The 13717-nt window shown below is 41.5% G+C and overlaps 1 protein-coding gene across 7 annotated transcripts; it reads left to right on the forward strand.

Moving 5' to 3' along the window:
• Positions 1–1309: 1309 nt before the first annotated feature.
• On the forward strand, positions 1310–12877 carry rps6kl1 (ribosomal protein S6 kinase-like 1). 7 transcript variants are annotated; one of them, XM_015350424.2, is made up of 12 exons: positions 1332–1418; positions 2873–2985; positions 3270–3607; positions 4592–4716; positions 5383–5475; positions 6300–6347; positions 6859–6991; positions 7491–9062; positions 9514–9603; positions 9978–10060; positions 10482–10577; positions 10859–12877. In XM_015350424.2, exons 3-12 carry the CDS (start codon positions 3367–3369, stop codon positions 10967–10969), a joined length of 2592 nt encoding a protein of 863 aa, XP_015205910.2. In that variant the 5' UTR covers positions 1332–1418; positions 2873–2985; positions 3270–3366; the 3' UTR covers positions 10970–12877. The 7 variants fall into 7 exon arrangements, with proteins under 7 accessions (XP_015205908.2, XP_006632415.2, XP_069049272.1 ...); XM_015350423.2 differs by having other exon boundaries at positions 1335–1418; positions 2852–2985; XM_015350422.2 differs by lacking the exon at positions 2873–2985 and having other exon boundaries at positions 1310–1418.
• Positions 12878–13717: the final 840 nt, after the last annotated feature.

Consider the following 13717-nt stretch of genomic DNA (forward strand, 5'->3'; position numbering starts at 1 on the left):
AACGAGAAGTGAGTAAAGCAGAAAAATGTTCTTGCAATTGGGGTTTTCATTACATATTCCATAACAAGATAAGACGTTCATTTAAAATGGTGGATTTAGCTTTGTTCAACTTGTTGATGTGTTTTAATTTAAAGACAAGGTGACAAGGTGAAAAAGAGTCTGGCTAATCTAGAGATAGTAGTCTACCCTAACGTCCTGGGGTGGCCAGGACTGAATTCCTCTATTTCAGGGAAAATGCTGATAACTGCTGTTTGTTCTCTCCACCTAGTCGCCTGTAGACGCCTGAAATCTGTAGACACAAACAGGTTATCCAGAGACTGGTGAACCTGACTGTGCTTATTGGGGAGATGAAGAATAATCCTTATATGTGACATATTTGTTAAAAAAAACAAATGACTAAATCATCTTTGTAGGTCACGCTCAGGAAGAATCAGAAACACAATGGCTGTTTTTCATGAACACAATATATTTTCTTGTCGCTGCAAATTTTTCAAATGATTACCACCAACTCCTGCAGTGCTGTTGCAGTATCGGGTTTCTTGTGCACCATCTGTGTGCTGTTTTTTACGGACTTCTCTTGTGGTCTGTACCGTGTACAGGATGGTGTGGAATACAGCTTCACTGAGACTCCCCTTGTGGGAACCAGATCTCTCTCATTGAAAGAGCCATTTCACTCACAGCAACAGAAGGCCCTGTAGTCTAATACAAAAGGGCCTGACACTCCCTGGTGTCTTTTCTGTATGCTCCAATGTCAGTGAGTGGCTCCAGCTGGTAATGTATAAGAAGTGCTATCAATGCTTAAACGGGTGACATTTCGTACAGCGTATAACTAGCTATACTGTACGTACAGTATAGCTGGAGTGGAAAGTTAGATTTCCACATTCGTCTGTTCACTAGTTTCGATCACAAGGTATTTTTAATACCCCCTTATAAACAAGAAACGAATAAATAAAAGTAGGTCTGCTGGTCGTTTTTCATGCGTTACATATTTATTGCTTAACTAGTTGTGAAACTAAAATTCCTGGATACCACACATTACAACGGTGCTTGCTTTGCAGCTATGAAAAACCCCAAGGTCTGCAACAATGTTTGCAGTATGTGTCATCAGATAAAGCATCACAGTACACGCGTTTTCATGTGAAGCATTTTAGGAAAGTACAATGAAATACCTATTTTAATCTGGATAATTGTTCAAATGAAGGAGGTGTTAAGGAAAATATACGCTACTGCGTCTTTAAGCAGAGCGGTTTTAAATGGGAGGTGTGCACGCTCTTCAGCTAATGCTGGAGGGGTGACATCACCATCGGCCAATAAACCGCAATTGCGAGTCTTCCCCTAGTAATAAGATTTTCTGTGCTCATACAGCTTCCTAATACACTTATGCGCAGATGGTTCTCGTCACGCGTTGCCCATTCAAGGTACAGTAAGCATTTGCCTAAGTTTATTTTTCTTACCATCATTTTCTAGGTGAGTCTAATGCTGAGTAGAGTATATTTGGGAGGTTTTATATTTCTGTAGCTGTCTGGAGGTCTGCGTCAAGTCATTCTGGCAGGTTTACATGCTCGTTGTGGGGCATGCTTTTAGTAACGGACACGAGCCTAATGAACAATCTGCCGTCTGCGTTGCATCGCCTTTCCTTTCTTTATTTCTTATTCCGTGAACGGTTTGGCCTGGGATGCTATCGGTTGAAGAGGGTGTGTGAGGGAGCGAGACTGTCTCCGGGCGCTGCAGTGATGCAGATTTTCATCGCCGTGGAGATTCTGGTCTGTTATACTCTGCTGGTCGCGCTTTCTGGCTGCCCGCAGAGTTATGAAATGGCCATTTTCTTTTCACTCATAGATTTCTTTAGCCTATTACTTCATAACTGTGGAGTTACAACGTTAGTGATCAGAGAAACCGTGAACGGCTGCGCTGAACTGGCGGTGCTCCCCCACGCACCATCTCCTTCCTTGTCCCGAATAGAAACTTTAAAAACCAGCAGACAGAAAGTGCTGTGGTAACAAAAATGAAGCTATGGCAGAAAAAGAGTCTGTAATAATAAAAAAAGTTTTATTTTCTGTTTTTGTTTTTCCATTTGATCCTTTCATTCCCTTCTGGGGGAATGGAGAATTATAAAACGGTTCAGGACAAATAAACGTGACATTTCAAGGTAGACTTAATTCTCAGTGGGTTTGACTTGGTTAACCTGCTCTGTGGTTCTTGTGAGGTTTTGATAATTATTTGACAATATGGAAGGAGTAGTTTTTAAAATGGCACATCCTGTTGAATGTTAAATAGTATTTGTGAGATTTGTGGATTTGAAATGAATGAGATCCAGCATGCCTTATGATGTACAGTAAATAGGAAGCCTATATTGCATCAATACATGATGCATCATTTTGTATTGTATGTATAGAGTGTAAAATCATTTTTGCATCTGCACAAAATAAAACGATACTTTAGCACAGCAGTGTGCAGTGAAGGAAGAAGCATGGGGCTGTGGTACAAAGAAAGCCCAGGGATGAGACTAGCAGAGGAGACAACATGCTGTATGACCTGAAATGGACTAGGCCTATTTGAGCGATACACAGATCTCTTTGGCCTAGGTCCTCCAAAACACTTTGTGCTAAGCCTGTTGACTTGTTTGAAGACATACAAGTTCCTGATGGGGCCAGGCTAAGCAGTTTCTCAGCATTTAATGTATGTGGTTAATAAATAATGAAGGTTTGTACTTTGCAATAGCCCTTAAAGTGAATGGTAGCACATGGGCATTATTCTCTGTGCTCTTTGGCCCCTTTTAATTATGAATTATGAGAATTCAGTACAACATTGTTTAACTTTGCTTTTTCTCTGTCACATATTATTTGCCTAGTGATGGTACTTGTCTCTACAGTTTGTATACAGAATAGGAACAGGCTGAAAACTTGCTGTAAAGGATAAAGACTCAACTAGCGACTAGGAACTCCAGAAATGTTTCCTGTTGCTGAAAGGATTTTGGGAAAATAGGTTAGTTCCATTCAGTGCATTTTTCTTAGATGTGAATGCCTACTAACAGTTACATCTCTAAGGCAGAGAGCTGTTATTTGAAGAGAGCAAATGCTTTTGACCATTTTCAGGTTAACACTGTGCCAAAGAGTAACTGTGAGACATTTAAAATAAATTAATAGTGGTTGTACAACTTCAACATTATTTCAAACAATGTAAAATATCATGAACCCTTAAGATAGGTTACCTGTATTGACGATCCTGCATCATGAACGTCGATGAACCAGACTGCTTCTTTTTCTCAGCAGTTGGAAGAATTTCTGTGGCTGTCGTGGGGCTTCGGTGAGAGTGGCGCGAGGATGAGGAGGCAGCAGCAGGCCCTGTCATGACCCTGCCCAGGCCATGCAGACGGGACTGGGGGAAACGCAGCACACCGACCCCCGGGCCCTGGTCTTCCTTCAGGCCCGAGTGTGTCTGGAGCACATCCGCAGCCAGACCAAACCCACCATGGCCAAGAGAGACTACCTGGTGGACGCCGCCAAGCAGATTCGGTTGGCTCTTGACAGAGAGGTCAGCGAGGACTATGAGGCCGCCTTCAACTACTACAAGAATGGGGTGGACCTCTTGCTGAAGGGAGTACAAGGTACAGTAACAGCGCAGAACATTGGACTTCTCAGAGCCTGCAGAGAGCTGAAGAACTGTGCTGTTCAAGGGTTTCCTTCTCTTCTTTATCCAAGAACTTCCAAGACCTTCTTTCACACTGAGATGCTTTCGGTGCCCCTCTACGTCTGCTATAGTAACAATAGTTTAAAAGAAACTATAAAGGCACAAGGGAGATTCTCAGCTAGTCTTTGCAAGTACAGTAATAATCTGCTGTTGTAGAAAAGATGCACATTGCTTTGTAATGCCCCTTCTCTCTCTGGCAGTGCTTTTACTTGTGCAGGGGCGAATGAAATAGAGACGGATCACAATAGGAGCAGGGGATAGTCTTTTGAAGCCCTCATTTCTGACTGCGCTTTATTTTCTCATGTCTCAAGTTAAAATTGCTACAAGATGCACCTCAGATAATGAAGTGGGGGGGCTTTTAAAAATCCTGTTGACACTAGCCTTTAAAAAAGAAACCACATTTGTTCAAGTGTGGCTTGAACCTAGCCACTGGGAAGACTAAGTGATCTATGTTGCTCAGTTTTTTTTTTAATTGTTTATAGTTTATTTTGCAGTACTTCCACATTCTGAATTATCTAGCAGAAGTAATGACTCTGAATGAAAAGAGGGAAGTGTTTTTATTTGCTTCAAAAGAAGAAAGAAGTTATTAAAAAGAAGAAATGAAGTGTATTGTGTCAGAATCTAGTCTGCTCTGGTATTGTTTTTACTGTGGCAGGGTTGAGTAACAAACGGTCAGTGAAAACATAGTCAGGCTGAGGCCAGAAACATTTCTTAACGTAATACATGACAGGACACATTCTGGCATCACTTCTGTGAGCTCTATCATTTTTGTCACTCATGGAGAAGTGAATTTCTCAGACTGCTGCAGGTAAAAGATGTTGGATGACCCACAGACTATTGAAGGAGTCTGCTGTGGGGGGGGGGGTGGATGTGTTTTTACTGGTTTGTCTTATTATTGCAGTTGACCCAAACAAGGAGCGCAGGGAAGCAGTTAAACGGAAAACCACTCAGTACCTGAAAAGGGCTGAGGAGATCTTCATCTCCCACTTGCAAGGCAGCCTGGGAAGTGTATCCTCCAAGTCTGAGGTACAGTCCAAGGAGGGGCGGGGCCTGGTGACACACCCACAGAAGGGGTGTGTCCGCAGGCTAGAATAAGGAAGGAAAGGCATTGTCTCAGGCAGACTAGATGGATTTACACGTGACCATTTTTTGTCTCCTCCCAGCTTCCTCCTCTTTGTGAAAATGTGCTGGACATGTAAACCACAAACCTGTGTTGCCTGATCCTCTCCCAAACATTACATCAAAAATATCCTGCATGTTAAGAAATTGTAGTAGCTAGGCGTGTCAGACAAGTCCTAGCAATGCATGATATGCTTTTCTCATCTGTCCGTGGCGCAAACATCACTGCCTTTTTGGTAAATCTTGAGTCATTTATCTGGTTCTCATACCCATCTTCTCTGTCTCAGGCTCACTGTCAGATTTCAGTATAGCAATTGTAATAGCTCTTCATTTTACTTTTAGCGGAGAAGTAGAGCAGCACAAGTAGAGACTGTAAACTTTGTAAAGGACCTTTAGGTCTGGGTAGCTTCTCTGTTTATTTATTAAATTGTAGTGTGTGTGGAACAAAGGTCAGTTAGCCTTATACTAACTGAATTCTGGACAGTCAGTGTGACTGTCCTTATAGTCCCTTATAGTCAGTGAGCCAAGTAGTTCCTCTTCCATCATTAAACACCTTTCTTCTTGAATCCATAGGGTTACAGTAGCTTGAGATTCCGGCCAGTCAGAGTCCTCAGCTCACCTGTGGAGGACCTGAAGATGTGCAAGGTCATTGGTGTCATTGACAAGGTAAATGAATCAATCAAATTGGTCTTCAATATGCTGCGCCTTTAAAAATGTAAAATTCAGGTCTCTGATTACAGCAGTTTCAAATAACTTTGGTCTTGCAAAACTATGAAGACGGAGCCACAAGATAAACCTGTTTTGTTGGTGGTATGTCTCTACAAGGCAGACAGTCTAGCTCATTGTGCTTGTCAGGATCAGAATAACATTTTCACTTCTGTTGTATTCAGGTGAGACTTTCTTTTTAAGAATTGTGGTGAGGGACGGGGAAGTTCACTTTAAGAAAAGTAAGCACAATATCAGCAGAAACCAAATGGAAACTAAGAAAGGTGTTAGCTGTAGGTGAAATTCCACCTACCACCTTTCAACCACTTTACAGACTTGAGCCTTTATCTAGCGATTGCATGGACCTTTGCCTTTAGTTCTGGGCTATCTGTTGAAGAATGGAAGGCGTGTATAAAATTGACATTCTGAATACAATTTCCAGATAGCAGGTGATGCGGAACTGGATTTGATGTCATGTGAGAAAAAGCACAGGAAACACCTGCTATCAAGGAGGGTTTTACTGTTGCCAGTTATGGTGAAACAAAAGAGGAAGCTGTAAATCTTTCTCATTCTCTTGTGCTAAATCACATGATATTCAGATATGTTCTGTAACAACCCTAAGCAACCCATCTTATTGTACATGGAGTTTATAATTAAAATCCATAGGTATAACACCAGTTCTTAGTTAATTGATATAAACATTACAATCTTATGAATTGCTGATATGAAACAATTACAATTTACGTCTTGAAACTTGAATACATTTGATCTCTTTTGTATTGTAGGTCCTTACTGTCCAGAATTCTATCACCAAGGAGACGTTTGTTGTTAAAGTAAGTATTAAATGCTTCTGTATTTTTTATTTTATTTTGTTTACAGCTTGAACAATATGCCCAGATACCAGAGAGAACATACAGGTACAGATGGTAACTTTGAATCAACCTCAATGATACCTAGACTGGTCACTGAGTATCTTCAGTAATGGATTCAGCTAAAAGGTTGTACTGTACCTTTCGTCAGAGGCAATAGAACCAGATGTGCTACCTATCTGTTCAGAAAGGCAAGATTCTGTTTGCTGTTTGAAACAGAATTTGGTGTTTAGATTTTATTTCCCTATTTAGGATGCAAATTTATATTATTCTGTATGCATAAAACATAATGTTCATTTTGAGGTTTCAATAGGAACTCTCGAGCGTCAACACTAGATTTAATTCCATGTTGAGCTGAATTTGTCAATTTAATATTGTTCTGAGAAACTGAGCTAAAGTTTTTTTTTCTAATTTGTTCCTGTCACTCTGATTTACAAGGACAAAAGCAGAAGTTGTAATTTTTTGTTTTCCACAGAGCCTGCCAAAGTCCAGCTGGGATGGTCATGAGCAGCAGACTATAATTCCGCAGGGAGTGCCTTTCATGGTGCAGCTACTGAGGTACTACGTCAGTGAAGATGCCGTGTTTCTGCACCTGGAGCACGTTCAAGGTGAGGTGACTCTCTGAAGTCCACCAGTGTTATTAGTTTCACTGTCCGAGCAGGAACAGGGGGCTTCAGGAGCATCAAGCCAGGGCTGCTCTTAAGACCATTTGTAGAGATGTTTTCTGTGCAGACATTTTCTTACTGAGCCATTATTTACAGTACATAAATCGTGAATAGAAGTGGATGTTCCTTGGTGGATGTGCAGCCTGGCATACTGAGGACTAGTACATTTTTGTTAATAGCTTTAAACTATTTGTCACATTTCATTCTTATTATGAATATAATGACTGTTACAATTAAGAGCGGCCCATTTGTTAGTTAGTAACTAATTAATCCAAGGAAATTATCCAGCCAGTTCTTGAATGTAAGCAGGGTATTGATTTCCACAATATGGCTGGGTAGCTTGTTCCAAACTATTTGTGTAAAAGTTCCTCCTGTTCTCTGCTTTAAATGCATGTTCACATGGTTTTTTTAAAAAGATTCTTGTTGCCGCCCCTTTTCCCAGGAGGAAGACTTTTCTCTAAGCTTCACAAACGCAGAAAGGACAGTGTTAAGGAGCACCCAGAGTGCTGCAGTCCCACACACAGGAAGATTAAGTTGAAAAACAGTTACACCTCTCCTACTTTGAGCCTGGACTATGATGAAAGAAGCAGATGCACCACAAAGACTGCGTTCTTCACAGAGGACTCTTCACACCCAGATAGCTCTGACACAGAATCTCCAGCCTCCTGGGCAGAAGCACGTCACCATCTGGAGACCTTTAACACACACTCCTACTCGGAGGACACTGGCTGTTTGCTCACATTCAGAAAAGACCAGGTCTGTCGTTGTGCAGATCCTCAGCGCTCAGATTCCTGGGGTTGTTCAGGATGCAACTCTGGAGAAATGCTGAGTGCTTCATCAGGTGACTTCCCACAGGAACCTCAGAGCCCATGTCCTCCTCATTGCGAATCTCAGGAAACCTCTGCTCTCCTGCCTGACTGCCCTTGTCAGTACACAAGAGAGAGTCCTAATAGCGCGTCTGATGTTTCACCAAAGACTATGATAAATGCTGATTCTGCTGCCGAAGCCAGTGTCACATGGTGTGCTGCTGCTGCTCGCTCCAAGGACTGTAAAAAGTCTGCACCTTGTTTTGCACCGAGTATAGTTCCAGGAGGGAAGGGAGACACTGGAGTACCTCAAGCAAATGAATATTCTGTGGAGGGTTCAGATTGTAAGACTGAATCCAGGGTGAAGGAGACTGTGAGTCAGGGCATTAGTCTACAGTCGAAGGACATTGAGGCTGTCCCCACAAATCTGCAGTTTACTTCCTATGACCAAAGCCAAGACGATGGCACTCGGAAAGAGTGCTGTTGCGCTCCGGCCACTGGAGGCGCTTGTAAGCAGTGTGGCAGAAAGAAGAGTGATGGAATACCCAGCCTGGAGCTCTTCCCTGTACAGAGCAGAGGGGTCATGCAGCCAGGGTTGCAAACTGGAGGGAGCAGTGAAGTCAGTAAGGGAATGGAGGTGTCGCAGTCATTCAGATCTGCTTGCTCCTCTGCTTGTCCATTAAAGGTAGTGGCAGGACTTACCTCAGGGAATGCCCATAAACGCATGACTGGTCTAGCTCAAAGCCCAAATGCTGCCGACCAGTGTGACCTCCTTACTGCACTTAAGCCAGAGAGTTGTGGGGAGAATGACCCAACGCTGATGTCCAGCAGGAACATGGGACAGGGGGAGGAAGACGAAGGGTGGGAGCTACTGAACACAGTGACTGGGGATCTTCCTCAGAACGAGGAGGCGGGACTGTCCAACTCAGGTGACTCCAAAGCTGTGTCGCAATGTTTCAGCAGCAGAAAAGACTGCCAGGGGTTGGTGCCCTCCTCTGATGTGCACATTGAGGTGGATGGCTGGTGTCTGCTGCCCAAGGTGCCCTCCAGACAAGCCACTAACAAGCCCAGACAGGCCTGCTGGGGCCTCCCGGAGGATAAGGTGCGCTTGTGGGTGGCCCAGATTGTGCTGGCTGTGGAGAGCCTTCATCAGCAGGGCATCCTGTGCCGGGACCTCAACCCGAGGAACATCCTGTTAGACAGCACGGGTCAGTGAGTCTGGCGTGGTCTTCAATGCCCTGTGATATTCCCTCACTTAGTCGCCCGTCACTGTCCTGAAATGTTTAAACAGGACTCTAATTTTACCGTTGATCCACTGCGGGTAAAAGCGATTGTTTTTTTTATGTGATGAAAACACACTTGTGACTGGCAGTTTAAGGGTAAAGGCGATTAAAATGAGAAATCAGTACAGGCTTTAGTGGTAAGAGGAGCGTTCAAGTAGTACCTGAATCTTGAGGGCTTAAATGAATATCAGTTTAATCAAATCATTTAATTCCCATGTCATCTGTGACGTAGAATTATGAAACATCCTAATTTGTGTATGCCAGGGCTCCCACCTCATAATATGAAAATCAGAAATCCCTACCTTGTTCTGGAGTATTAGTGTCATGTAATTTTAAAAGAGCCAGCTGACCAGTGTGAAATTTGTCTCTTGAACAGGAAAGGTCCGCCTGACCTACTTTGGCCAGTGGAGTGAAGTTCAGCCTCAGATGAGCACCAAAGCAGTGGAGTACATGTACTGTGCACCAGGTAAAGTAGTCCTTTCTGGAGAGCCTCATGTGTTTTAAAGAGGAGTCTTTTGACAGATGCAGGCTAATTAAAAACCTTGATTGATCATTCACATAAAAGCAGCACCCTCTAGTGCCCACAGTTGTAGTTTACAGCATGGTTTAATTATTTTTAATGGAGGGAAGGGAGTTAAAAATCACTTTAATCACATTTCCATATAAAAAGTGTATTGAATATTCTGACAAAATAGCTCCACCAATGAAATATACTTAATCAATTCCCTATACAGTATATATATATTTATGCATCATAGAATTGCACAAATTCTTGAATGTCTAAAAACAGTTCAGTACTGTATATACAGTAAGTCAAGTTTAAATGTTTTTCGCTGGCAGAGGTGGGAGGCGTTTCTGAAGTTACAGAAGCCTGTGACTGGTGGAGTTTGGGGGCTTTGCTGTACGAACTTCTCACTGGAATGGTGACACATTTATTAACTTACTCCTTTTCCAGAACATCTGTTAACACTCATCTGTCTGTTTTATTGGATGTTGAACCTCACAGTAGAACAAATAAAATTAAATTAAAAAAACATGATTTTCTAATCAATAAAATACTACCTTTTCTATCTAGTTAATTATTAATACTGTAATCAAGTTTATTTTAACAATGAATTACCCATTAATTGCTTGGGTGTAAATAATTTCTTTCCAAACTGACACACATTTAAAAACCAAAGTTCTGACTCAGAAGTAGTGTTGATGGAGCTTCCCTTTCTTTGGACTCCTAGCAGTCTATTTCCTTCTTCCTCTTCATATCTGTTCACGTCAAACTCCGTTGTTCCAGCCTCAGTACCTTCCCAAGAGGCTCTGTGTTTACAACCCCCTCTCTTCTGCCCCCAGCCCCTTCGGCAGTTCCACCCCTCTGGAGTCCTCCCTCACACCCAGCTCATCATTCCCGACCACATCAGTATGGCGGCTGCCTCCCTGCTCACTGAGGTTAGGCCGCTGCGATTGAGCAGCTCTGTAGCCTGACCATTGAGATTGACATTGCAGGTCTGTTTTCCAGCCTTTTAATCAGTCTTTTACAGACTACAGCAAGTACAGTATGCTTGCAAGGTCAGCTGGAAAGGTGCAAAGTTCAAGATAGATAAGATTTTGTGAAGTATTTCCGTAATTTATGTGATTATGGACGCATGCAGGCAAAAGCCTGCCATGTGTGTTTGAACACCACTCTGTGGAGATCGTGAACTAACTCGTCTCTTGTCCTCGTCTCTCAGCTCCTGCAGTTCGATGCTGGTTACCGTTTGGGCTCCGGAGGAGGCGGAGTGAGCGATATCAAGTGTCACCCATTTTTTGGCACCGTTCCCTGGCACAAGCTGAGCAGTTAGGAGCCCGACGCCCTGATTGCAGAGCTTACTAGCACAACTGAAATGGAAGAAAAAGGGGCGAACCCAGACAGCCTCTGAGAGACAGAAACCAGTGAAGCCCTGACTGGCTTGTAAGAACCATCACTTGAACTAAAACGAACAGGTCCCAAGCTGAATGAGGGATGGGGAAAACTAACTCATACCCAATGTTAAGACTATCATTTGAATGAGGATGTGCATGTAATATGTAGGAACTGGAGGCTATGTTTTAGTCAATGTAGTGCTGCATTGACTTTCTCAACATAGTTTGATGTCATACAATATGCAGATTTAGCGATGATTGTCTTTTTGGGTGCAGAGAATCGGAGAGGTGCTCAGCAAAGATGAGCTACAGTTCCTTTTTAAACCTATAAATGTATACCACAATTTTGCATTCGGAAAATAAGTGATTGCAAGAAAAGGTTAACTGTGGTCTTTAAATAAAACCTCTCTAATGGGTGTGAACATTTAAACTTAACCCAAGTTCCTGTCACGAGTCACAACTGTAACATTAACTAGATCATGGCCATGGCATTCCGGGATTTTTTTCAGGAATCCATTTTGTCACAAGGACAGGTCATTGACATTTCTCAGCATGCAGCAACAAAGAGATTAGGATGCCTTTAAAGAAGTTTAAACAAAGTTGTTTTTGTTCTTTCAGAGAACTGATTTTACCTGGCAGATCTTAACTATGAGCATTTGTATCACTTCATAAGTTATTAAAGCGAATGAAACTTTACTTATTAGCTGTCTTTTTTTTTTAAAGTTTTAAAGACGCAGTTTATAGGTTTCTTTAAATCCTCACCCCTAACTATGTACAGTACCTGGTGATTCTGACTAGAAAATTAACTCGAACTAATTTACTATTTAAGTCTTCAGGCAACAATCAGAATCCCCTGCTGAGAAGGACCATGCTCACTGTTAGGGTGCTTTGCATATGATACATGGTCATATAAGACTGGCCCTGAAGGCTATGGTTGTATTCCCACGATCTATGTGTAGCAGATGAAGCAAATAAGAAGGGTAAGAAAAATGATTCTTTAAAGTACACCTTGACAAATTCTTCCCAAATACATTATTGCTTTAGGATTGTCAATCCTAACGCCTAAGGAAAGTGCTTTTCTAACAAAAAATATAAAATAAAAACCTAACGATAATGCTTGAGATTAATATTTTAAGCTTTTACAAAATATTATTTGATTTTAAAAAATCAATGTTATCTTTAACCTTTCCCTGAAATCGGCTTTGTTGTGCTTCTGATTCACTTAATTGCAAATCTTATTTATATTCCTTCTGTTTGATGTCACAGCTGTTCACTTTCATCTGAAATGGGGAATAAAACAGTCATTCATTAATGAGTGCTTTTTTATTCCTTTATATTTTCTATTTACTGTTGTTTTCCGGAAAAAAAAAACAGGGACATGCAGTCACAAGAGGACAGTGGAGGCAGAAGAGAAATAGCCTTTTGGACTGCTGAACTTGCCGTCAGGTGTATTTTTATAGGATCTACAAGCAAAAAAGGTTATTGAACAATACTTTAGTTACCACAGATAAAGGAGGACTGGTTATAATGTTATAAAAACTGCAATTCCAAGAATGTGAACAGCTACTGGAAGTCTAATTTAGTTGTCCACAGACATAGACCTGTAAGCAATCAACAAATTAAAGGGAAAATCTGCAAATTTTATTTTTCTTACAATATGAGCACTTCATTGATATTTACTCTGTAGTCATGGCAATGACATCATTGGCGATGACCGTACCGTAAAACTTAATTAGATTTTACTGCGATTTGTCTACCTTTGTGTAAAAGGTATAGCCAACAAATGTTCTACATTCTATAAATCTGTTAATCATTTTAGATAAATAAAAATCCTTACAAATAGAAAAGCTCAGTGAAGATGCTACTGAATGTTCCATTTTCTTTTAATTTAGAATCACTGATTATTTTTGTTGTGCTACATCGATTTGGAATAGCCATTTGTGTGTTGTTCACTTCTGGGCCAAGTATTTCCACTCTTCCCTCCCCATGGCAGTGTTCAGACATTTGTGCGCCACCTAGTGGGGAATCCTGGTCATAGGTAGTAGCATGACATGAGCTCGAACCCGTGATTGGAGAGCTCAATCTGTACTGGGGACAGGCCAACAAAAGCCATGAGAAATGCTAAACAACTTCAGAAGTTTTTTTACTACTTAACCACTGGTTATGACCATATCTTTAAGCACAGCTCAGGGCTTAAGGCTGTTTTCCGAAGCCTGTAGGAGTTTGGAGGGCTGTTTTATCAATCACAGTCCTGCACGTTTGTCCCTGGCTAGTGTGTGCTGAGGGTCCAGTTGTCCAAACATTATTTTTTTGTTCAGATTTGACCTCTATTGGTGTCACACCCAGTTTGTAACTTTCTGACAACAGGCAGTAGCTGGCAATAACTGCACTTATAGACATACAGGCCCATTAGGCTTGCCTGCTGTACATAACTCATTCACAATCAGAGTGTAAATCTGTTCATATTGGAAATGGTTGCAGAGGATTGTGTATTATATTAATAACTAACCTTAAGGTTTATTATTGCAGATCCAGTGAGTTGATTCCATCACCGACCATCCCATTACAGATTCTTAAAGTAGTATTTAGTGTTAAAAAAGTTTGACTAATATGTGCATAAAAAGCAAATATTTAACAGTCCTTACTGCCTTGAGCATAGAAACAAAAACTACTGGCAATAAAGTATT

Source organism: Lepisosteus oculatus, chromosome 8, assembly GCF_040954835.1.
Source record: "Lepisosteus oculatus isolate fLepOcu1 chromosome 8, fLepOcu1.hap2, whole genome shotgun sequence".
In the NCBI taxonomy this organism is placed as follows: Eukaryota; Metazoa; Chordata; class Actinopteri; order Semionotiformes; family Lepisosteidae; genus Lepisosteus; species Lepisosteus oculatus.